This window comes from Oxyura jamaicensis, chromosome 14 (genome assembly GCF_011077185.1).
Source record: "Oxyura jamaicensis isolate SHBP4307 breed ruddy duck chromosome 14, BPBGC_Ojam_1.0, whole genome shotgun sequence".
In the NCBI taxonomy this organism is placed as follows: Eukaryota; Metazoa; Chordata; class Aves; order Anseriformes; family Anatidae; genus Oxyura; species Oxyura jamaicensis.
Genome location: NC_048906.1, coordinates 15,160,993 through 15,184,285, shown reverse-complemented (window position 1 = coordinate 15,184,285; position 23,293 = coordinate 15,160,993). Strand labels below are relative to the sequence as shown.

Below are 23,293 nucleotides of genomic sequence, written 5' to 3'. Positions count from 1 at the left end.
TTTTTTTTTTTTTTTTTTTTTTTTTTTTGTAATTTTGTGAGAGGCTGAGGTTATTCCAAAAGGACTGTTCATATGCTGAGGTTAAGTGAAAACAATTTAAATTTTTACTTCTCTATTGAGCAAGGATTGAATTATGAAACAGAAAACTGAAGTAAGATTAGTAACATCAATGGAGTACAGCATCATGCTTTTTTTCCCTCTTTCTTTCCCACAGTCCAGTTGATGTCTTCAGTATTGTTGGGACATTAATCTGAATATGGAAATGGAATGCTATGTATTTTTGAAAAATTGATCTGAAATGAAACAAGTAGTAGGAGTTTTGATTCATCATATCTACATGCACCTTTCCTACCTTATTGTGATTTCATTTGTCCTTTCCCAATATTTGTTTCACACTGTATTTGTTTAGTGTTATGCTTAATACTGCAGTTATGCTGTGATACAAAAAAAATATTTAAATATCCGTATGGCCTCAGTTACAGGAATAACCATTTTGAACTCAGTGGCTTACCTATTTTTAGAAAATAGGTGTTTATTAAAAGATTCTGGCAATTTTAATGATCAAATTTCACTTATAAGGGTCTTTGACAGACCAAATATTGAACCTTGTAGGACGTCATTTTCACAGAACTTTACAGTAGACTTCTCTTTAAAGTGAATGCATCCAGAATATTCTTCTTTGCAGAACACTGTATATCCTATGTAAACATATGTGAATGTACGTTTCATGTACTTGGCTGTACTTTACCCTTCTACAAAAAGTTTCCCTTTTGATGTTATATCAAATGTTTTTTACTCCTCAAGTTTCTTCAGTATCTACTTCAGAGATCAGTCTTTTCTTAGTACTTTGCTCTTCCCAAGGTGCTTTTCCTTTGGGCAATTGGCCCAGAGCACCTTGTTTCCATCCTGCTCTAGTCACACAGATGGCATTCCCTGACAACACCAAAGCCGCCTTCCCATTGTGTAGTTCTCCTAACAGCAACATGTCTATGAGGAAAAGTGAATCAATGAGAATCTTAACCTAAGTTTATCATGAGGCTGGTGATTGTGATTGCATTGGACTTCCCCTGCCAGATTAAGCAGCATAATTTCCACACAGGCATCCTAGGGCCTGGTGCCACCTGGCTGCCTCTGAAGGAAGGCTGGAGCTGAGGGAACCCAGTGCAGTCCATGACATCCCCCATGGCGCTCAGGGCTGTTGGGTCTAAAGGCAGGGAGGACAGAATCAGGTACTAGACACATTGAAGGCCACAAGCAAGGTGGTGAACCAGGCCCTGGCTCCAGGAGCAGCAGTTAGTTGGGAACAGAGGCAAGGTGACAACACGGGTCTGAAATCCAGGGACTGAAAAGCAGCCTGGAGGCAAGCTGCAGCGTAGGCCTGGAGCAGGCCACCCATGGCACAAGTTGCCTGTGACACAGGCCTGAGCTCTGTCCTGTAAAGCACTGTAAAGGGTAACCCCCATATTAAAGCATAGGTCAGGGCCTGAGAATCATGGTGGTTTCATTTTTTCCCCTCCGCTGTGATAGGAAACTTTTCTGTCAAGTACTCATTAGAATGATCACATTGCAAAAAACAGCAGTGATAAGTTGTTGCTCAAAACTTATGATTAAATGTAATGGTAAAAAAATACAGCTAAAATGCTCAGTAAATGGTTTCAGTTTACCTCTTCTCAGGCTAATAAAAATAAGATTCCATATCTACATGGAGTATGCTGGTATGAATATCAAATATAGTTTATCATATTCTGGTTGCCTTTCTTTTTTTCCCTCCTTTCCTTTTTTTTTTTTTTTTTTAACCTGATGTTCTGAGGATTTCCTTTTAGTGCCTATGAACATCTCCTTTTGACAGACAGTGCAAATTAAAAGATATGGCTAGGCAAAGGAAACTGGAACCCAAATATGCCCCCTGGGTTTTCATTTACAGTTAGAAGCTACAGATACAATTACTGCTGACAGAAACTCAGAAGCCAGTGGCAGAGTGCATGTGGCAGTAGACTCATGCCAGGCAGTAATTGGGAAGATTATTTTTAATCAGAGCATATCCTACAGCCCAAACATTAGAAATCTCTTGTAAGGCTGACAGGAAATTAAACTGATACCAAACAAAAAAGCCTCAAAATAGAAGTAATATGGTTAGAAGTCTAATGATGGCAAAGCTCACTGCTTGTTGTATTTCACTGTTATCTAAAGGGAATGACTTTTAACTTAAAGCAACACCTATTATTGTTAATTGCATTTTGGAAGAGAATTAAAAGTATCAAATTAGATTAATTCATACATAGGCTTTTTGATAGAGTTGTAAAGGTGTAAAGCAAACTTAGTAACTATGTGTATTTATTTTTATTTTTCTTATTGACCCGGGCTTGCCTGTTTTTATATATAATGCTTAAGGGAGCTACTTACATGCAAAAGCAATGCCATATCTGGAGTACTGTTGAAACGCCCAGGTGTGGTAACTTCATAAAGCCTGAAGTGCAGGAATAAGTTCTGCTTGTCTGGGCTATCTGATCCGACTGCCATGAGGAAGCCAAGGTGTTCTCAGAACTTGCCTATGTGCGTGAAATTTTCAGCTGAAAACCCAACTTTTCCATTTTTAAGAGGATGTTGTTTGCTAGACTTCCTCATAGATACTTGGTAGGATTTCTTCTAGTTGACTCAAGTCCTTTTATTTACAAATGTTGCCATTGTGGATCAGAAAAGACAGACCGGAGCACTGCAGAATGTTACTTCTGCTGTTTACGAAGGTTGCAATGCCATATGCAAGCAAAATGTTGTTAATTGTATATATTTCTGTGCAAAATGAATGCAAAACAAGAACCTGCATCTTTTTTTTTTTTTTTTTTTTTTTTTTTTTTCCTGAGCTATATGTCAGTTCTTGAAAAGAAAATTTAACATTAAAAAAATAGATATAGTTTCCTCACAATGCTGCTTTTAGCTGTGTGGACAGTCTTAATGGTATGTCATGTCAGTCTAAAGAATAATGGGGTCTTGTCACAATGCAGATTTTTTTTTCTTCAGAAAATAGTTAGCATTTCTCAACTGTATTCTCCTGAAAATCATTTCATAGGATCATATGAACATGACTGAACAATAATGCTTGTTGTTCAGATATTGTCTGATTAGTTAGATAACAAAGTATGCTTCTGTGGTGGTTTTACCGTGCTAGGCAGTTGAACACCACAACTGCTCTCTCACTCCTCCTCCTCAGATGAGGAGGGGAAGAAGTAAAGGAAAGAACAACTCACGGGTTGAGATAAGGATGATTTAATTAAAGAGGGGAAAAAGAAAAAATATATATATATATAATTAAGGAAATATTATTATTAATTAAACAATTCAACTAAAGGGAAAAAGGGAAAGGGGAAGAGGGAGGGGGAAAGGGAATAACAAAACAAGTAAAGGCCATGTGGAAGTGCAGAGGAAAGAAATTCCTCTCTACTTCCCACCAGTGAGCGATGCTTGACCACGTCCTTGAAGCAGGGCCTCAACGCACGTAGCCGGTGTTCAGGAGGAGGACAGACGTTTTCACAACGAGAGCCCACCCCTCCCCTCTTCTTCCTTTTTCCACCTTTTATTGCTGAGTGTGACATCGTATGGTATGGAATATCCCTTTGGTTGGTTTAGGTCAGCTGCCCTGGTGATGTTTCTTTCTCACTATTTTGCCCACCCCCTAGGAGGGTCAGAGAGAGTCCTGATGCTGTGCCAGCACTGCTCAGCAGCAGACACAACACCGGTGTGATACCAGTGCTGCTCTAGCTACAAGTGCAGAACACAGCACTGTATGGGCTGCTGCAGGGAAAGTTAACATCCCAGCCAGACCCAGTACAGCTTCATAATGTATGGGTAATTTGCAGGAGCCCCCAGGGGCACTGCAAGTGGTGGAGTCACCATCCCTGGGGGTGTTTAAGGGAAGGTTGGACTTGATGCTTAGGGACATGGTTTAGCGGGTGACATGAGTAGTAGTGTGATTGTTGGACCAGATGATCTTGGAGGTCTTTTCCAACCCTAATGATTCTATGATTCTATCCTTACATGTAGTGTATTACGTGTGACAGTTACTCTGGTTCATTCAAAGTACTATACAAATTGCACATTTCCCTGACATCATTACCAATTTCTGTAAGGCTTACAATTGTGCCCATCTTCCTTTTATCCAACAATGTAGTAAGAAACTACTTTTTGTAGTAAGGGTTGTGAGTCTAATGTTTTAAAAACAAATAAAAGGTCACTTTGCTAAACAGTCTGCTAGGATTGTGTGGTCAGACACGTCTTTCAGAAAAGGACAACTAATGTCCTGTAACCTCACTGAGGTACCATTTTAGCTAGTATAAAGTCTAAAATGTGTTAGGTTGCATTACAATTTTCACAGTGATTTCAAATCGTGAAACACGAGTACCCCTGCTAGAGAAATCTTGAAACTTAATTATTCAATTCAGTTTTGTTGACCATGAACATGAATTTCATTACGGCATTACAAGATGGTCCTAAATCAAAAATAATTTCTGAAAATGTAGGCTAATTACTTAAATAAGTCTCCTTAGAAATGTTTGAGAAGCTCTCCATCTCATTAATTTACCTTGTGTTGTAGTTGGGGATATCTCCCATCTCACACAAAACCAGTACCCAGAAAGGATAAGATGTGGTAATTTTAACGTATAGTTTATGTACATATGCAACCTTAAGTGGGTTACCTTTTGTATAGTATTTTTATATGTGTGTGGCTAATTTTATTTCATACACAAAAACAAACAAACAAACAAAAAAAAACGTGTGTGTTGTCTCTGAAGCTGATTAATGTAAGGTTTTCTGGCAGTGAGTCCCAATTACTGCTAGGAGCTTCAGTTGTGGAAATGGATCTTCTCTTGGTAGGTGCTATCCTAATGGTTGTCCCTACTCTAAGGGGATCAAAATCCACATGTTTTTTGTTGCTGATTGTAACTTTTTTAGATTCTAAAGGTTTTCAGATTCTAAATGTATTATTTTTGTTTTTAATGAGTATGTCTATTAGTTGCAATATTACCTGGCATGCTTATAGAACACGTACCTTTCTGGTGGTGGTGGTGCTTGTTTTTATTTTTCCTCAACTGTATTAGGGATAGCTACTACTGACTTTTGATTTAGTGACTGGCTTTTTTAAAAATAAAATTACATATAAGGAGTAACGGAATTTTGTGAAAAAGTATTCAATATGTTTACTGTTTGGAATTTTATTGACATGAATAAAACAGTATTATCAAATTTGTTTATTGTTTTGGAAATACATAGACCTGGGTGCGTATTTTCTTTGAAGACTTCAGATACATATGGTATTTCTACATTCAAGAGTATTCATATCAGGAATAAATATTTCCACTTGCACATGGAAATGAAAAATGCGTTTAGGGTGAATCTGTTTTGAAAAACATGCTTGATCTTACTGTTACTGTTAAAATTCAATGAATAATTCAGTAAAATACTAGATGTCACCAGCTGCTCATCAATAAAAAAAAGTGTAATGGAATAAAATGTTACTGTATTTTCATATACAGTTATGTGCATGTGTAATATTTAGGATGCCCCCTTTTGTTTATGTATTTTATGATAATTTTTCTTTTGCAAATTGTTTGAATTTTACAATGAAAAATAAGCAACAAGTAAATCACAGGTGTGTATTCCTATTAAAACAGGAACCTGTACTGGGGAAAATTTTGAATTACGGCATTGTAATTGCATGCCTACTTTAGTAGATAACTTCATAATGCAAGCATACGATTTAGGTTTCAAGCTAGCCACCACAATTGGTCTGTTATTTAATAAATAGTAAAATATTTCTTGATGTTTATGAATGAGTAATTATATTTTGCTGTTTTGCTTTGAACTACAATAAAAATACTATGACATGATACGGAATGCAACATTTCTCTCTTGTAAAAGCTCTTATCAATTTTATTTTTTATTATAACATTTTGAATCTTAAAGCTTACCATAAGCCTTCAGTGGTTGAAGGTTAAATATGTGATCTCCTTTGAATCATCCTTTCCCAGTAAGAATGCATTTTTCTTTTCTTAGGAAACTACACAGAAGACCCATGCAAGTGGTGCCTATTGTTTTCATGATCGGAGACTTCTTTCTGTAAGTACTTTTTTTTTTTTTTTTTTTCTCTGTTTATTTTATTTTTCCTTAGAATGTAATTGAAATCTCAGTTTTGCTGTCAAAATGAATAAGGAAATATATTAGCTTTCACAACTTGCCTTGCTCATGCTGGATCTCAAGACACATAGACCATATGTACAAGGTCAGTTGTCTTTTAGTTTTCAATGAACAACTTGCTAGTGACTTGCTTAGAGAATAATCTCTGTTTTTTTCTGGCCATAGGTTAAAATAAACTTCTTCTTTTTTTTTTTTTTTTAATATATAGATTAGTTGGTTCAGACACTTTTCCCCTTAGAACAGCTGCAAATAATTCATTTTGCTTTGTTTTTCAAATGCACCTTTAAGGTCAGAATAAGGAATATAATGAATTAAGCTCAGAAATGTATAGAACATGTGGAAAGGTGTTTGTGTTAGTTCATTTTAAACGTTTTTCCTTGCTGAGAATTCTTTGAAATAATAGGATTTGAGCAAAGTGGTTTTCTGATCCAAACTATTTGTTGCTGTTTCATACTTGGAATTTTTTCTTGTGAAGTATTTTATTTTATTGCATACTTAAAAACAGTATTAAGCACTTTTTGTTGTGATACAATTTTATATACAGTTGAATAATAAATGCAGAAGTATTAGAAAAATTCAAAGTATATGATTCTTGATAGCTGTGTATTTATGACTTCTCAGACAATTTTTAGTGATCTCCTGCCTAAAACCAACTGCAGTACTCCAACATGTGCCTGTACACCAATGCATGTAGCATGGGGAATAAGCAGGAGGAGTTAGTAATCCTTGTTTGGTCAGGAGATTATGATCTGGTGGGAATTAGAGAGACATGGTGGGACAGCTCACCTGACTGAAATGTGGTCATGGGTGGGTATGTCCTTTTCAGGAAAGACAGGCCAGCAAGGTGAAGTGGCAGAGCTGGTCTTTACGTGAAAGAGCGACTACATTGTATTGAGTACTGTCCAGGGGCGGATGAGGAGTGAGTTGAGTCTGTGGGTGAGAATTAAGGGGTAGGCTGCCATGGGGCATACTGTTGTGGGTGTCTATTACAGGCCACCAGATAAAGATGAGGAAGTTGACGAAATCTTCTACAGGAAGCTGATAGCAGCCTCGTGATCATAGGCCCAGGTTATTGTGGGGGATTTCAACTACCCCAACATTTGCTCTAAGGCCTACTCAGCCAGCCAGCCGCAGTCCAGGAGGTTCCTCCAGTGCATTGATGATAACTTCCTGACGCAAATGGTGGATGTGCCAATTAGGAGAGGAGCGCTGCTGGATCTTGTCCTTGCTAACAAGGTGGGCTGGTTGAAGCGGTGAAGGTTGAAGGCAGCCTTGGTTGCAGAGATAATGAGTTGCTGGAGTTTAGGATCTCATGTGGCAGGAACAGAGTACCAAGCAGAACTGCAGCTAGGGCTGACTTAGGCCTTTTCAAGCATTTGCTAGGGGAAATCCCATGGGAGAAGGTACCTGAAGGAAAAGGAGCTCAAGATAGCTGGTTAGTGTTCAAGGACTGCTTCTTCCAAGCTCAAGAACAGAACATCCCAACAGGTTGGCAGTCAGGAAAGAGAGCCAGGAGACTTGCATGATTAAACAGGGAACTGCTAGGCATACTCAAGTGGAAGAGGAGAGTATACAGATCATGGAAGGAGGGGCTGGCCGCTTGGAAGGAATATAAGGCTGTTGTCAGAGGATGTAGGGAGGCAACTAGGGAAGCTTAAGGCCTCCTTAGTATTAAACCTTGCGTGAGGGATCAAGGGGATCTTCAAATACATAGGAAAAAACTAACTCTAGAGGCAATGTAGGCCCACTAAGGAATGAGGTGAATGGAGTGGAGCATCTCCCTTACGAGGAAAGGCTGAGGGAGCTGGGTCTCTTTAGCTTGGAGAAGAGGAGACTGAGGGGTGACCTTATAAATGTTTATAAATATGTAAAGGGTGAGTGTCAGGAGGACGGAGCCAGGCTCTTCTCAGTGACATAATGATTAGGGTTTTGCCCCAACAAAGTTTGGTGTCATTGAAAGAATTAGATGAACAGTCCTTGTTAGAAATGAAAAGTCTTACACTTACTCTCCTACACCACACACAATCTGCCTTTTAATGTACATGAAACAAAATTTCATTATTTCAAGAAAACTGCTTGGCTTACTGGATGATAAAAACAACAAAAAGGATTTGTTCATCCTGAAGACAGATTTAAATCAAGTTATGTAGTGCTTAGCATGCTTGTTGCTTTTAGCTTTTCCTCTGTCATGAACAGTATTTTCTATCACAGAATAACCTTATAGCTCTTAGCAGAATTTGACACGATGATTTTTTATTTTTATTTTTTAGAAAAAAAAATGTGTTAAAAAATGTAAGAATGAGTTTGGGGTTTCCAACCTGTGGGAGGCAGTGGCCCCCAAGATAATTACTGGCATGTTTTTAAAAAGCTGACGTTAATTCAACTGTGAATATAGTACTTCAATGTCTATAAATGTAGTTGAAGGAAAAGATATTCATCTTCTTTCAATAAGCTAAATCAGAGATTTGGGTTATGTGACAAAAGAAGAAAATACTCATTTGGAGTTTTGGGAAGGTCTAATGCTGCCAGATCTCAATGTGCATAATTGTTTTTATTATTTTCCCCTGTGATCATAACCTAACCAGCTCAATGAATATCAATCAACTTCTAGGGCTAAGAGGTCATTTTTTTTTTAACCAAGCTGAGACTGAAGTCCAGCGTGTTGCCTGGTAACATGCTCTGCAGATGAGTTGGCTCTTAAGTATACCATATGGCTGGGCGTTATGCCCTATTCACCCGTGACATGAGGTACACATGTAGTACATCACTGATCATAAAATGGTTTCTCCCATTCCCTTATTTAGAAGAAGCATTTAAAAATTGCAATACAAATCCAAGACAGGTTTGTTAAGATTATGGAATGCTATGTAAAGAAAAAAAATGCAAAAGAAAATGTGCAGTGATCACAGTAAATTTTGTATTCAGTATAATTTAAGTATAGCTTCTAACTTTGGCTACTTAGCAGTGTTCTTCAGTTTCATTTTGATAGATAAAGACCTTCAGATAAGTATAATTTTAACAGTTCAATTACAGAAAAATTCTAGGTTTTAAAACTTAATTTTTCAATGTGGTTCATCGTAGTTCAGGTAGCCTATAGGATTTGGTATTTGAACTTCTCTTACTTGGGTTAATAGCGTTGACAGTACCCAACCACAATTGCATTGAATTGAGTGAACTAGTAAACAAAGCAATGAAAGACAGATCTGGAAAACAACTAAATATGGACATAGCAGATGAGAGAGAAAACTGTTGCAAATTTACAATGGGATATCAAACACAAGGAGTGTCTGGCTAGAAATCGTAGTAGAAATTAATAAAAAAAAAAACCTTCTATCAGCAAAGTTCTCTTTCAGTCCCTTCACTGAATTTTTTTTTGTTCTGTTGTCACAAACTGGAATTCATTAAGGTGGGAATACTGCAGAGAGTGAAACTAGGCAATAGCGCTTGCTATGATCTCTGTCCTCTGGCTGTCCTATGCCAGTAAAAAATGAAAGACAAGAAATGGCATTGATCTTGTTTATATTGTCAAAGGTATATCTACACACATGAAATGAGGATCATTGACTGGTATCCGAGTTCAGAAGGCTGGACAGTTAAGCCGTGGTTATTTTGCATTTTTGTATTGTGTAGCTTATTTGGAAAGATGGATTGCTGTTCATAGACCTCCCCTATGCAACTGCACTTGTCTAAAGCTATATTTTTTGGCAAATAAGCCGTATCTCTGAAAACATTTCAGAAAAAAAAGTAGGAAAAACTGGTATTTTTTCCACATTTTGAAGGACAATTTTACATATGCTTTTTGAAAGAGATTTGCTCATTTGTTTGGGTTTTCTTAATCTTCATATTGTACATACTGTATAGCTTAATAAATGTACTGTAGTTAAGTGATCTTGTTTTACTAGTAGCACAGTTCCTTGGCTAGAATTTTTTGAGGTAATAGAGAACAAATGAGAAACTAGTGATGCTCCATGTTAATCTGATAGGCATACCCCTTGGCAGGTCTGCCATGGGGATCCATGTTTCAAGCCCTGGTGCATATAGGTATGTCTCATTTCCATCTCCTGCAGTCAGTCAGTGACGCAAAGCTAGTTGCCCTGTTGTAAAAGCCTATAAAGTCATTGAAAGAAAGGCTTTTAAAACTATTTTCCCTCATTTTAAAGCTGTGTTTTCCCGAGTTGTAAACGTTAAAAAAAACAATTAACAGATAAATAGAAATTATTGCATTGAAAATATCTTAGTGTCAGGAATAATAGGTTTTTCACCCCCATCCATCTTTTGAAATTACTAAATATAATACATCTATTTTCCAAAACAGCATAGCATGCCATAGAGGAATCTGAGTTGAGTATGACTGAGGAATTTCTACCAGAGGAGGACAAACAAAATATTTGTGAAAGCAAGCTATTGTAAAACTGTAATTCTTGTAGAAATAAAATAGTATTATAACTTTTTTTTTTTTTTTAAATAAAAGCACAAGGAAAAAATACTTTCATGATTTTATTCTTATTTCATCTCTATTCTAATAATATTATTCCACAAGGTTGAATATTTTTAAAATTGAAGCAGTTTGAAATACTGGTATCTGTAAATTACAGTAAAAAAAAATGAAGAATTGTAGTTAAATAACATAAATAACTGTAGTGGGTTTACATTTACATGGCAAAGTTTTGGTAGCAGGGGGCCACAGGGGTGGCTTCTGTGAGAAGGATCTAGGAGCTGCCCCATGTTTGGTAAGGGCCCCACTGCTGACCAGAGCTGAGCCAGTAACTGATGTTGTTCTGCGCCTCTGTGAGAGCAAATTTAAAACAGGGAAAAAAAGGTGCGGAAGGTGCTTTTGGTTTCTTTCCTTTGTTTTTCACTTCTCTAGCTTGTTAGTAATAAGCAATAAATCTTACTATCTCCCTACTCGGAGTCTGTTTTGCCCATCACAATAATAACTGCGTGATCTCCCCGTCCTTATCTCAACCCTTGAGCTCTTTTCATTGTATTTTCTCCCTGTTCCTCTTTGAGGAAGGGGAGTGAAGGAGCAGTTGTGGTGGAGCTTGGCCGCCCAGCCGAGTAAAACCACCACAATAACACAGTAAGTTCTGCTCCATTACTTCATCTGAGCTAGGATGGAGAACTGTTTAGTTTTTAGCATCTGCTCCATTGTCACATTATTCATTATTGTTGTGCAATATCTTCAAATATCTTCAACAGTTATTGTTAAGACCAGAAACAGCAAAGTATATACACTCTTCCAATGAGAAGCAGATGAATACTCTCATATACATTTTACATCTTTAGAAAAAAAAATAGCTAATGAAGCTAAGCCTGATCTGTGACTTTTATTTTTTTCCAGTGTTGGTGCAAAGTAATTCAGTTTTAGGTGGTTGATTTGCAATATTACTTTCCCATTAGTTAGACACTTACTTAGATTTAATCTTCAGTTCTTTGCTGTACAGGGAACTAAATATGTTGCCTTCGTTTAGTATTTATTTCTCGATGTTTGCATTTTCTAAGGTTTACTTCATTTCATTTTCCATAGGGGAAGTAAATGATGTTTTGTTTTGTTGGATGTCACCAAGTTGAAGTTTATATCAGTAACATGTCTAATGATGTTAGACAAGAACAATTAAGTGGTAGCATGTTTACCTGAACCACTGTTAAACCACTGCTATAATCTGATTGTAAAAGGGCATTTCTTATGTTTGTGCAAGCTAAAAATCAGAATATCAGTTGTTACTTCTGATATGGCAGGTAGAATCTACTCAGAACAACATTTTAGCATGAGTTATGGCTTCCAAATATTTGTGGTTTTGGTTTCCCACGTCTTATCATACAGGCAGTTGGGTTTGCTTTGCTTGAAAAGCTTTATAGCAACTTTAATCCAATTTTAATCCAACAGGTAGCTATCGAGAAAAGCATGCCTAGCGGGGACAGAACAGTCGTAGCCGACTCCTAACAGCAAAGATGTGAAATATAATTATGCAAAAATCACTTGGAAATATGCAAAAGCTGAATGTATCCGGAAAGAATTGGTTTCATAGGGGTGGCCTTGTCATTCAAGGCAGAAATTCTGAGTGCATGAATTGTAAGGCTTCAGAGGAATTTCTTATTACTGACTCAGTCAAGAAGGTTAATTTAAGGAATGTGGTTAGGAGATGTAACCTACAAGCATACTTAAAATGTTATACCCGTGTTTATTTAATAGGTAGTGGAAAAAAAGTTGTTCTCTTACACTTGATGATTAACCACCATCTAAAACCTGTGTTTGCATAACTCAATGAATGTCATTCCAGCTGGGTTTTCATGTGTGCTTCATTGTGTACCAAATGGAGAAAGCAGTAAAATTCTTGAGAGTACTCATAAAGTACCTCTAAAGTTCAGCTGTAGAAATGCTAACAAGATTTTGTGTCAGCGACATATGCTTAAATGAAATTTCTCTGTAGTTTTGAGGAGAAGTATCACGTGCTGGTTGGCCCTAAAAGAGACTGATGTAACATGAAACAACTGTTTCATGATTCATATTCTTAAAGAAAATGGCCTATATTTAAATTGGCTGTGTTGTCTGCCATGTGTCCACGCAATGTCAGTAACTGACTTCAGTGGGACAACTGTCCCCACATGAAGGCCCTGGTAAATAGCCCCCTAACTAATGCTCTCCCCTGCCATCCTAGGACTGTCTCTGCATTTTCTTGGGAGATATCTGCTATTGCTCAAAGTGGTCTGAAGAAGTGAGGACATTGCCAGACATCCTGCTTTGTCTCCACCCAGTGTGGCAGTCTCTGCAGTGGTCTGCTCCAGGCCTGTCCCCCTCCCTCTTCTTTCAGCTTCGTCCCACTTTTTCTCCCCGCAGGATGTTTCTTCTGTTTCCCTCATGTCTAGGAATGAGGTCCTACCTGGATTCATGCATTCCAGTGGAGATATTGTCCTTTCCTTACGTACTTTCTGGGCTCAGCGTTGAAGGAAGTGAGGAGAGAACAGCGTAACCCTACCATTGGTTTTCCTGTCAAGGTTTTTTGACATTAAATGGGAACTTGACATCTCTGTTTAGCTAAACAGCTTTGAATTATTATTTTTTTTAAATAATGACTTTGATCTTGTTATGTCCCCTGGCCCTGTTTGTACAACCTGCCCTGTTTGTAAAATGAAGATACAGTCAGATTTACACAGATTTAAAATTCTCTTAAGTGTCAGATGAAGAACCTTTCTGTCTTCATGTCACTGAATTGTTAGGAAGATTCTGCCTTAATTATTCATAAATTCTCGTCTGTGTGTGTGGTACACCTAGGTGAATAGTTTCAGTGAAGTCAAATGTGTACGTTAATGCCATGCCCGAATGCAAACCTTTGCAACCCTGGTGCACTCTGGGGAATGTGGCTTGCTAAATGTGGCTTTACTAAAATTGTACCTTGAGGAAGCGATTGCTTTAAATTATTTTCATTCCTGTTAAACACATTCAATAAGCTACATGAGGATGCATGTACTGTTTCTCTGGTGAAATGCTAAACTTTTCTCTGGTTATATTAATATGTACTTAAAATATTTTTCATGGTCTGTGAAGATTGGGGTCCTCTTTCAAGGCTCTCTGCTGAAAAAAAAATCTCTACCTAAAAGTTGTGTGTTTCTGAAACTTTTGAGTGCATTCCAGTAGTTGAGGAAAAAAAAAACAACAACTTGCAGTGTTGCCAGCAATTGTATTAGAAAACAAACCCAAAGATTATGGCATCTTTTAAAGATTTCTCAAGTACATAACATGAGTTAGTAGCTACATTTCCATGTTTAAGAAAAAGGTTGGTTTCAGTTTCAGAAAGACTTAAAACATAAAAACAGTAATGAAATGGTCTTTATGTCTTGGGAGTGATGCATTTCATCTGACTACTGATGTATGGCATTAGCAATATGTTTATTTAGTGTGTAGCTCTTTGTCCTGATATTTTTGTACACAAACGAGCATATCCATAAATGTGTAATAGGGAATCAAAACAGAGGAATCAACACTGGATATTCACTGGCTTTTAAAATATATTATTTAATACACATTAATGGTTATTTAATTCTTTTAAATTTAGCAATAGCTTTCATTGAAAACCATTTAATGTTGAATTTGATCTGTTGATGTTATTTTTGATTCCAAAATGTTTTGTTAATGATATGTGAATGCCTTGCAGAAACATTGTTTGTAAAACAAAATGCTACAATCTTTAAATTTGGTTGCTTTCTATATCTTTCAAAGCATCTAATTTGATTGTCCAAATCTCTATTTTTTTCTTTAGTTTTTGCTGTAATCTTAACATTCACTTGGAAATGCTTTTTAGTTTTGTTCTCAGTATCTGTTGTAATGAACTGCAGAGGTTCAACATTTAATCAGCCTGATACTACCACCTAAAAATCAAGAAATCTGAGATTTTACTGATTTTTAAAGTTCTGTCAGTTCTCTGTATATTTTCAAAAATGTACCTGAAAGGGTTTGCAAATGGTAGCCCATGTTTTTGTTATTCTGGCAGACATTTCTGAAATCAAAGTGCTGGACCAAGGTGGTATTTTAATACGTCATTAAGCAATTTGTTGTTGTTCATGTTATATCTTCAGCACTGAGATGCTCTCTATCATTTTATTTCAGAGGGTAAGAAATATAAAATGTATTAGGGACATCTGTGAGTTATGTATGCTGTATTGCTTCTGAGCCAATGGAAAAAGCAGCTTTAATAGTATTGCAGAATAATAGTAAAATAATAGTAAAAAATTGTAAAATAATAGTAAAACTCAAAATGAGAAAATACCGTCCTCTGTACACTTCTTCAGTATGTGTGTGTGATGGGCATAGCTGCAATGAAATATTTGTTTTCGCCAGTGGCCCTGATTCCCTCTTGAGAGGGAGAACAAGACAGAAGGATGTCTGCTATGATAACATTTGTATTTCTTTTGTAGAACTGGAGCCCGTCTCTAGCAGAGTGCTTGTTTGCATCCAGAGCTGCTGGCTGTCATGTTAGAGGCACCTCTAAGTGTGGTCTGTTAGCACAGGTGCAGTGGTTAAGGTTCGAGTGCAGAAAATACTTCATGCACTGAGACTGGGAAATACAAAATGCTGTAGGACTGCAGGTCTGTGCCTTGAACAAAGCCGTGCTAATATGAGAGAGAAGAGCAGAAGGGTAACTTGTATGAGCGGGTTTTTATAGGTTCTTTTTTCAGTCAGGTGAATTCCTGAGAAATCTAAACACTTAAAAATCTATTTTCCTATCCTTGAAACAGTTTCTTTGGCAGACTGATACAATCAAAATGGCATATTAACAAACTATCTGTATACCTGAGATATTAGTGATGAAGGGCATGTTCACAAAGGTTAAATTTAGTCTTACTCCCCAGTTACTAGAAATAGAGGTTCTTCTAGGTCATGGTTCAGAGAGAGAAGTGGATTTGACCCTATAAATAATATTTTGTTGATCTGAGGGATCTAGGTGGGATTAACTTCTCTTCAGATTTAAAATAACCATTTTAAATAGTCCCATAAATAGGAGACAATTTAGCATCTTGCCACTGTCAGTGATTTCCAACAACCACTTTGTATTAAGTACCATGGAAGCTACTCACAGTACTTACTAGAGCACCTTAGAAGCAGTTGTATCACGGGCTGCTGCTTTATCCCATCTGGTACCAGGCTGAGAGCAGACTTCCTTCGGGCATTTCGGTTGTAGGCTGCTCACTGTCTGTTTCAGTCACCGTTGGTTTTGCAGCAGGGGCAATTTACAGAGGTAAGCAGGGACAAGTAGCTGTTGCAGAGCTACTTAGGGTCTGTTCATCATCCTTGTGGCCCTTCACTGGACGGAGTCACAGCTGTTTAATTGGGTGCTGGGAGCAAGCAACTGGGAAACAACTCCTGTGCTGTGTGGGACAGTGTGTTTCCACTTTTTCAGTTTCTGTAGCAGAAACTTCTGTTCTCATGCATTTTCTGTGCCTCAAAGCGGTGTATGTAACCACGGGACTGGAGCTTCTCCTGTTACTTTACTTTCTTTGAATTTATCATGGGGTTTCTATGAGGTGTTGAGACCATACCAAATGTAATAAATGGGCCTTGTTATGTACAAAATCGTATGGGCAAAAGGGAAAATAAACCTGTGTAAAGCCAAGAATTTATTCTTTGTATAACTGAAGATTATCATTGGGTTGGGTCCAGTTATTTGAGGGAAAATAGTAGGGGAAAAAAAAAAAAAAAGAAAATATTACAGGAAAAGTTACTATTTGTAACTACAAGTATAATAGAAAAAACACTCAATATCTATACAGCTTAAATATATACACTTCTGGTAGCTACTCCCTTTTCCAGTGTTACGCTTGGCCTTCCACCACGCCTCTGGATCCTGAGGTCGAAGGTGCTAGTTTTGCTCAAAGAAAAAGACAGTTCTCTGCAGGACATCATCAGTGCCCCAGATTCTTACAGGGAAAAGTGATGTTAAAGGGGGTTCCTCTTCCTCTTCTTTCCTTTTGATTTATCTGGGGGCTATTTGGATGTATTTTCTAACATGCTACAACACCTTATGTCTTGTTCATTGATCTACATTGATTCTACATTGCATCTGAATTTTCTATAATATGGTGCCTTTTAGATGTGTTAGATACTTGTTTGTTGTTCCCTCTTACCCCTAAACGAGCTTTGTCCAAGATTTCTTCACTCTGGCTGGCCTCTGCCTCCCTGCGCTGCACCGTGTATGTGCAGGCAGCTGCTGCGGGCTGCGTGGAATAACCCCTTGTTACTCCAGTCTGCGCGTGCAGAAGTTCGCACCACACAGAGACAGATGATCAGGCACAAAGCAAACCACGCCCAGCCACCAGGCTATGAGAACAGCGGCCCTTGCAGCTACTCCAGGTAAAAGCAAAGTTCCTGGCCTTTGAAGGGGACCTCTGATGAAGGCAGCCTGGTGAGGCTCAGTCCTTGCAGACTCTGCAGTGACTGGGGGCGGTGACTTGCCCCGTGTCTGTACTCTGAGTGACAGGGCTGTACCCTGTGTATCTAAACTCAGATTTCAACTTTAAAAAAAAAAAAATTAACACATATTCTAGTTCCAGTTCAGATCAGAATCGGTTAGATATTCATGTGTTCAGGCAGAAAATCCGTGCTTTAATTTTAAGGTACACCTCATCCCAGTGTACATCAGTGTGGGATGCAGTTTTACTCAGGTTTGATTCTTAAGTACCCAATCCTTTTTTTTATTAACGTTGGGAAAATAAGTGTACTTGATATCAGTACCTGCTAATTATGTTGTAATGCAGCTGATGTACTAAAGGTAGTGTTTTCAAAACAAGTGTGTTTTTTTTTTTTTTCTTGTTGTTAGTAGTTGACTTGTCTCCAGTAGCATATATATATAATGTAGCTCTGGCTATATGTTCCTGCAACCTGAGTATAGTTTATATCTCAGACTGGCAAAAACAATCAAATTTATCTTCAGAAGATGCTTTCAATTAATCAAATGTGTGTTTGTAAAGATTGTGTAAATTAAGTGCCTCCTGGTGCTCAGAGGGAGCCTCCTGTGCTCTGGTTTGTGCCCACTGCCTCTGGGCCTGGCCCTGGGCACCGCTGAGCAGAGCCTGGCTCCGTCCTCCTTGCACCCTGCCTTCAGGGGTTTGTAGGCATCGGTCAGATCCCCCAAGCCTTTCCTTCTTCAGGCTGAGCAGTCCCAGCTCTTGCATGCCTTTTGCACCTTGGAGGCACTACGCTGCGCTCTTCTGGGTATGCCCAGGTCTGTCTGGTACTGAGGGGCCCAGCACATGACTCCAGGCGTGGCTGCCCCAGTGTGGAACAGAGGCGAAGGGCCCCCTCCCTCCACCTGCTGGCAGCACTGGTGGTGGTTGTAATGCTCACAGGATGTTGTAAAATGGAGGAGGCTGATACTCCATGGTGGAAATCATTCATGTGGTAGGACCAATTGCAAATAATGATAAACATTATTGATGTGATAAATGCCACAATAGCTACTTTGCCTTTTTTAACATTAGCATTCCTAGGTTCAACTCCAATTGCTGATGGTAGTTTTTTTTTTTTTTTTTTTAATAAATTTGAGATGTTTATAAAATGGAGAAAAAATGGGGGGAAAAAAAAAAAAAAAAAAAAAACTAACAAACAACCACCACCATAAAGGTTCAGGAGCAAAAAGCAAGTACAATAAAGACAGCTCCATCATTATTATTACATTGGAATGTAATTGGCTGAGCCATCTTTTTGATTTTGTGAAAGGCCTTATTAATGATTTCTTAACATTGCAAGGTCTGCTTATTAATGTTATCTGCAATGCAGATAACTGAATCAACAGAAGTAAACCTGCTGTCATTAGTAGGTTATTATTTAGATCTGATGAAACATAATGATTCTTCTAAGTGCAAATATATTGTAGCCAGCGAGTAACTAGCCAAATATGTGAGGTAGGATAGCAAGGAAATGACTCACAGGAGTGAGAAGTGATATTGGAGAAATACCAACACTTATTAGAAGAAAAATAAACAACATGCCATTTCTCACTGTTACAAATACATCTGAGGGCAAACCACTAGTCCCTGAGTGGATAATGGTGATACTGTTTATTGGATTTTTTTCTTTTGACTATCCTGCTTTGCCAGAACATCTGTCTGAAGTGAACTCTGAGCCTTTGATACATCAGGTTTGCCAGTGGTTATGGCTGCATCTGTGACTGCTAAAATTAGCTACAGCTGGGCTGGCTGGAGCTTGACAGTAGCCAACTCTCAGCAATTTGGCTTCTGTGCTGCCTTTTAGAGGAGCACTCTGGGGCTAGATTAAGTACCCATAAGGTAAAATAACCTTTTCTGATATGAGTTGGGGGGGGCGGAATGAAAAATAACTTCCTGAAGGACACATGTCAGTTGTAGATGAGTTACAGCTATTTTGAATGTCAACTGATTAACACCTTAATTAAAATAATTTCCTTTTTGTATCCAGAAGATTTTCATGAATATAGAAAAATATAATGTAGAAGATCAATTTAAAACCTATTTCAGTCAATCTGGGTTGGGATAGATGCTTTTGTAACTAAATCAGGGCCACAGGCATTGTTTCATAGACGTATGCAGAAGCTATCTTCATACATCATTTTTCTCCCCATTAGCTCTAAAAATAAGGGTGATGCAGGTGTTGTGGGTTCTGTTAATGGTATCAACATAAAACTAGTGGAAAATATTATTGCCAATGGGAAATCAGAGGTATTGCAAGAGAAAAGTTTAGGTAGGTAGAACTAAACCTGCTTTCAGTATCTGTGTTTTCACAGTTTATGAATAAAGTCCCTTTTCCATTTCATTATGTATTATATTACTTTCAATATCTCTAAGATCTTATAAAATTTCACCAGATTTCTATTTCCAGTATTTGTAAAGTGAAAGGTCATTTAAATAATAGGTAAGGGTGAGTCCTTTGCATCGAAGGTTTACCAAAACAAGCAAAAACCAACCAGGTAGAGCTTCTGCCACTGTCATGTTTTGCCCTCAGCAGCTGTAAGCCTAATAATCAGAAGAAAGCACCTAAGCAGGCACTCGGCTGGCAAGCAATCAGACATCTCTGTGGGTGATGAGAAATGTTCAGCTTAGGCTGCATCTATTCTGCAGTGGACTGAAATATTCCAAAGGGACTGCGTGCTTACCTGTTGGTAAGTGCACGTGATTTGTGATGCTTCTGTGTGCACACAATTTGCTTCCATGTGCGTCTTCTTGCAGTGGAACCAAACTGATTCATTAGGGAAGACTTGTGCATTAAGCTGTTAAACCTAAGCAGTTATTAAAGCTGCAGGTTTCTTAATGGAATAACTCTTAGGTTAAACTTGAGTTTGAAATACCGAGTGTTCACAGCCCATTACGGTTCAACATATGTTATATTTAGAGCATAAGATGTTCTCATGCTTAGGTTATTCTCTTATTTTTCTAAATGGATTTTTCTACTCTGTTTTGTAATATTAGTTTAAAAACTCCATACTTTATTTTCTGGTGAAAATGTCTACCTATGTAGCAAGAACACGTTTTCCAGCTTTGTTTGCTAACAACTAATCACAGGTTAAATATTGTTTTTTAATGAAAGCAAATTACTATTATTTAATTATTATTTAAATGAAAGCGGTTGTTGAGTCAGGAGAAAAGCCTAAGTGGGCTAAAAAGAACAATCTAGGACTAGTACAGAGCCTAAGGAGGGCCCTGAAGCAGAAATTAAAAGCTGGGGTAAGCACTTTTGGCAGTGGTGTGTAGCTTGGAAACCTGGAGGACACCTAAGGAAAACAAATATGTAACAGATCTGAGGAGAGTTTTTCAGCTCATCTTTGCAAATACACTGGATGCTTTAAAATATGTTTTGTGCAAGGAATATGCTGCTTTTTTGACCAGCAGTGATAAATAATGAATCCCTGTCTCTGAATAATAATAATAATAATAATAAAAGTTTACTCATGGCTTGGTCATGGTGGCATTCTGGATAAAAAGGCTGTGTGCTGCTTGTACACTGACGCCTCTGGCTATTGATCGAGCTGCTGAATGGGGCCCTTGCTGCAGTGACTCAAATACACTACCGCAAAGACATCTGTGAGGAAAACACATGTTGCCTTTGAATTTTATGAAAAAAATATTCAAAAATCATGGATAACAAGTTATTTAATATTATAATTTATTATATAAATATATTAAGGAGCACGGACTGTCCTCACTTTATTTCCTTTCTATCTGTCCCCTAGGGAATTTCTTTCCTTTCCCTGTGCTTGTGTTTTCAACCTGTAAAATTTAGATGCTAGTGCTTAGCTTCCTTGGGTAAGGTGCCATGACTTATAGACACAAGAAGTTACTTCCTCTCCCCCCCCCGCCACCCCCAACTCTTATATAATGATCCTGCATTTGAATTCATACTTCTGTAATTTATTTCTGAATACTGAAATTTTAATAAAATAACCTTATATACCTTTTCTAATAAAATTAATTCAAATTTTTATAGGAAAAAATAGGAATCTAATGTCTCTGCTGAATTTGGTTACCAGGTAGAATACTATGTCAGTACTTTCACTGATAGTACACGCAATATTATTAAATGGCCACACATTGAAATTCTGTATCAGAGAGCTCATTATTCATCATGCTAAACAGCACTGGCCTTTTTATGCTGCTCTTGTGCATTTCATTTGCCATTTCTATAAACTTAGATCATTTGCTTTCATTTTTTATTTATATATATATTTTTCAATAATTCTCATAACTTCCCTTAAATTATCTTCATGTTTTTTAACTAAAAAGTTTTATTTCAAAAAGCTGTAGTTTCACAGAACCTTAAGAATACTCAGGCAAATCCATCTGCCAGTTTTTGGTTTTGTTGTTTTTGTTTTTTAAATCTTCCTGATAATGGATCGGATCAGATACTCTAGATAGAAAATCACCGAAGACTTCCTCTTCTCAAATGTTCCACATGATAGGTTTGAACCTCCCCTAAGACCATCCAATCAAACAAAGCCCACCACAACAAAACCAAAACACCACACCCTGAGATACAGGCAATTTTAAGTCTTTTCTTTGTACTTTTAATTTCTTGATTGTCCTGAATAAACTCTTCCCTAAAGTCAGTAAAATCTTTTTAGCAGCTGTGTCGTTTCTGGTCTTTACAAATGACTTTGTTAGCGGCTTATGCTTCCCTTTGTTATGACTTACAAATAGTTGTTCCTTCCTTGAAAAGTGGCAGAGGGCTTCTCTACTTTTCATTGCCTCTGTTTTTTTCTTTTTTTTTCTTTTTTTTTTCTTTTTTTTTTTTTTTCCTCCCCATAGTTACAGTATGCCAGTGTCGGAATTTCTATATTGATCTGATTTAAAATAAACAAACAAAAACATTTTGAAGAGAATACCTTTGTTTTACAATCTGTACAGATGTATTTAGAATCAAGATGGCTACTAAGAAATGGTATATACCATCAGAAAACAGGTGGTTAAGGATTTCCATCATTATTCAAATATTTCTAGGGTTTTCATTAAGTGGGGGTGCCTTTAATTGCAGAGTCAGGAGCATGAGGAGTATCCTTGTTACTACTTGTTACTATTGGTTGAGTATCTTTTAAAATTGTCTACTAAAGAATTAACCTTTTTTTTAGAATTTAGGTACCATAAAAATGTGTAGCTTTACAATTTGATTACTATTTTTGTAATAGTTATCATAAATTTTATTACAGTTTAAGATCTGTGTTTATTAAATCAGAAGCTGTCAAAGCTGTTGAGTGTAGTGTTTTTGGTCAAGTTTTTTGTTGTTGTTGTTGTTTTGTTTTAATTATTTTGACAATGATCCCAATTACCAATACAGGAGTATTGCTTAGGATGCATATGTAATTTTTTCTCAAAAGCTGTGTGCAGACTCTTTTCCAATGCAACCTGAAATGCAATATACCAATTCAGATCTCAGCATCTCTATGTTGTACTCAGCCACCAGTTCTGTTGTTTTCCAAGGCAGCCAAGAGACTTGCAGAGGTGCAGTGATTTGCCACGTGGCTGGGATTAGAGCAATCTGTTTGATGGTACTTCTTTGTAACAGGAATTTTTCCATGGTCATAGCTTCTTGCTGCCCTTGGTTCCTGACTGGCGTGTCAGCTACCCTGACCAGCCACCCTGGCTATCTCCTATAGGATTTTTTTTATCTTCCCTGGCTACTGTTTTCTGTTTTGAATCCTTGAGCTTGGAACAATTCATGTTGACAGCCCTTCCTCTGTCATTTTTACCTTGCTATATCTCTCTACAGTCTTTCTCAGTGGCGTGAACCACGGCAGGGCAGAGCCAGGCGTGGGCCCCTGGGGCAGCTAAGCCTCCCCTGGGGCAGCAGGGGTAGGGGAAAGGGCAGGCTGTGAAGGAAAAGGCAGCTTCCAGTTCCCTGCAGCTTTTACCAAGCATTGTGCACTCTTTGTCACTATTCACATAAGCCTGGAGTGAAGCACTGGCTCCTGAGAGCTTAAGTGAATTTCTGTTGTAGTGGTTGTCTGGGAAGCATTAAAATGCTTGGTAATAGGTATTGAAACTAGGTATTGAAACAAAGCTTTCTCGCATTGAGTGTTAACAGTTTTATAGTATTATAAATACTGAGCTGTTTGTGGTGGTACGTACTTAATTTCTCATTTTAATG

At 37.6% G+C, this 23,293-nt stretch overlaps 1 protein-coding gene across 9 annotated transcripts in view; it reads left to right on the top strand.

Annotated features, from left to right (window-relative positions):
• The window catches only part of RBFOX1 (RNA binding fox-1 homolog 1), an 814,571-nt gene that overhangs the window by 91,004 nt on the left and 700,274 nt on the right, over window positions 1-23,293 (top strand). For 8 of the 9 annotated variants that reach the window (XM_035339113.1, XM_035339111.1, XM_035339110.1 and 5 more), the window contains exon 2: window positions 6,049-6,111. In XM_035339113.1, the coding sequence (XP_035195004.1) occupies window positions 6,049-6,111 (63 nt within the window). Of the gene's footprint in view, window positions 1-6,048; window positions 6,112-23,293 lie in introns of those variants that run through there. The other variant, XM_035339123.1, reaches the window with a different exon arrangement.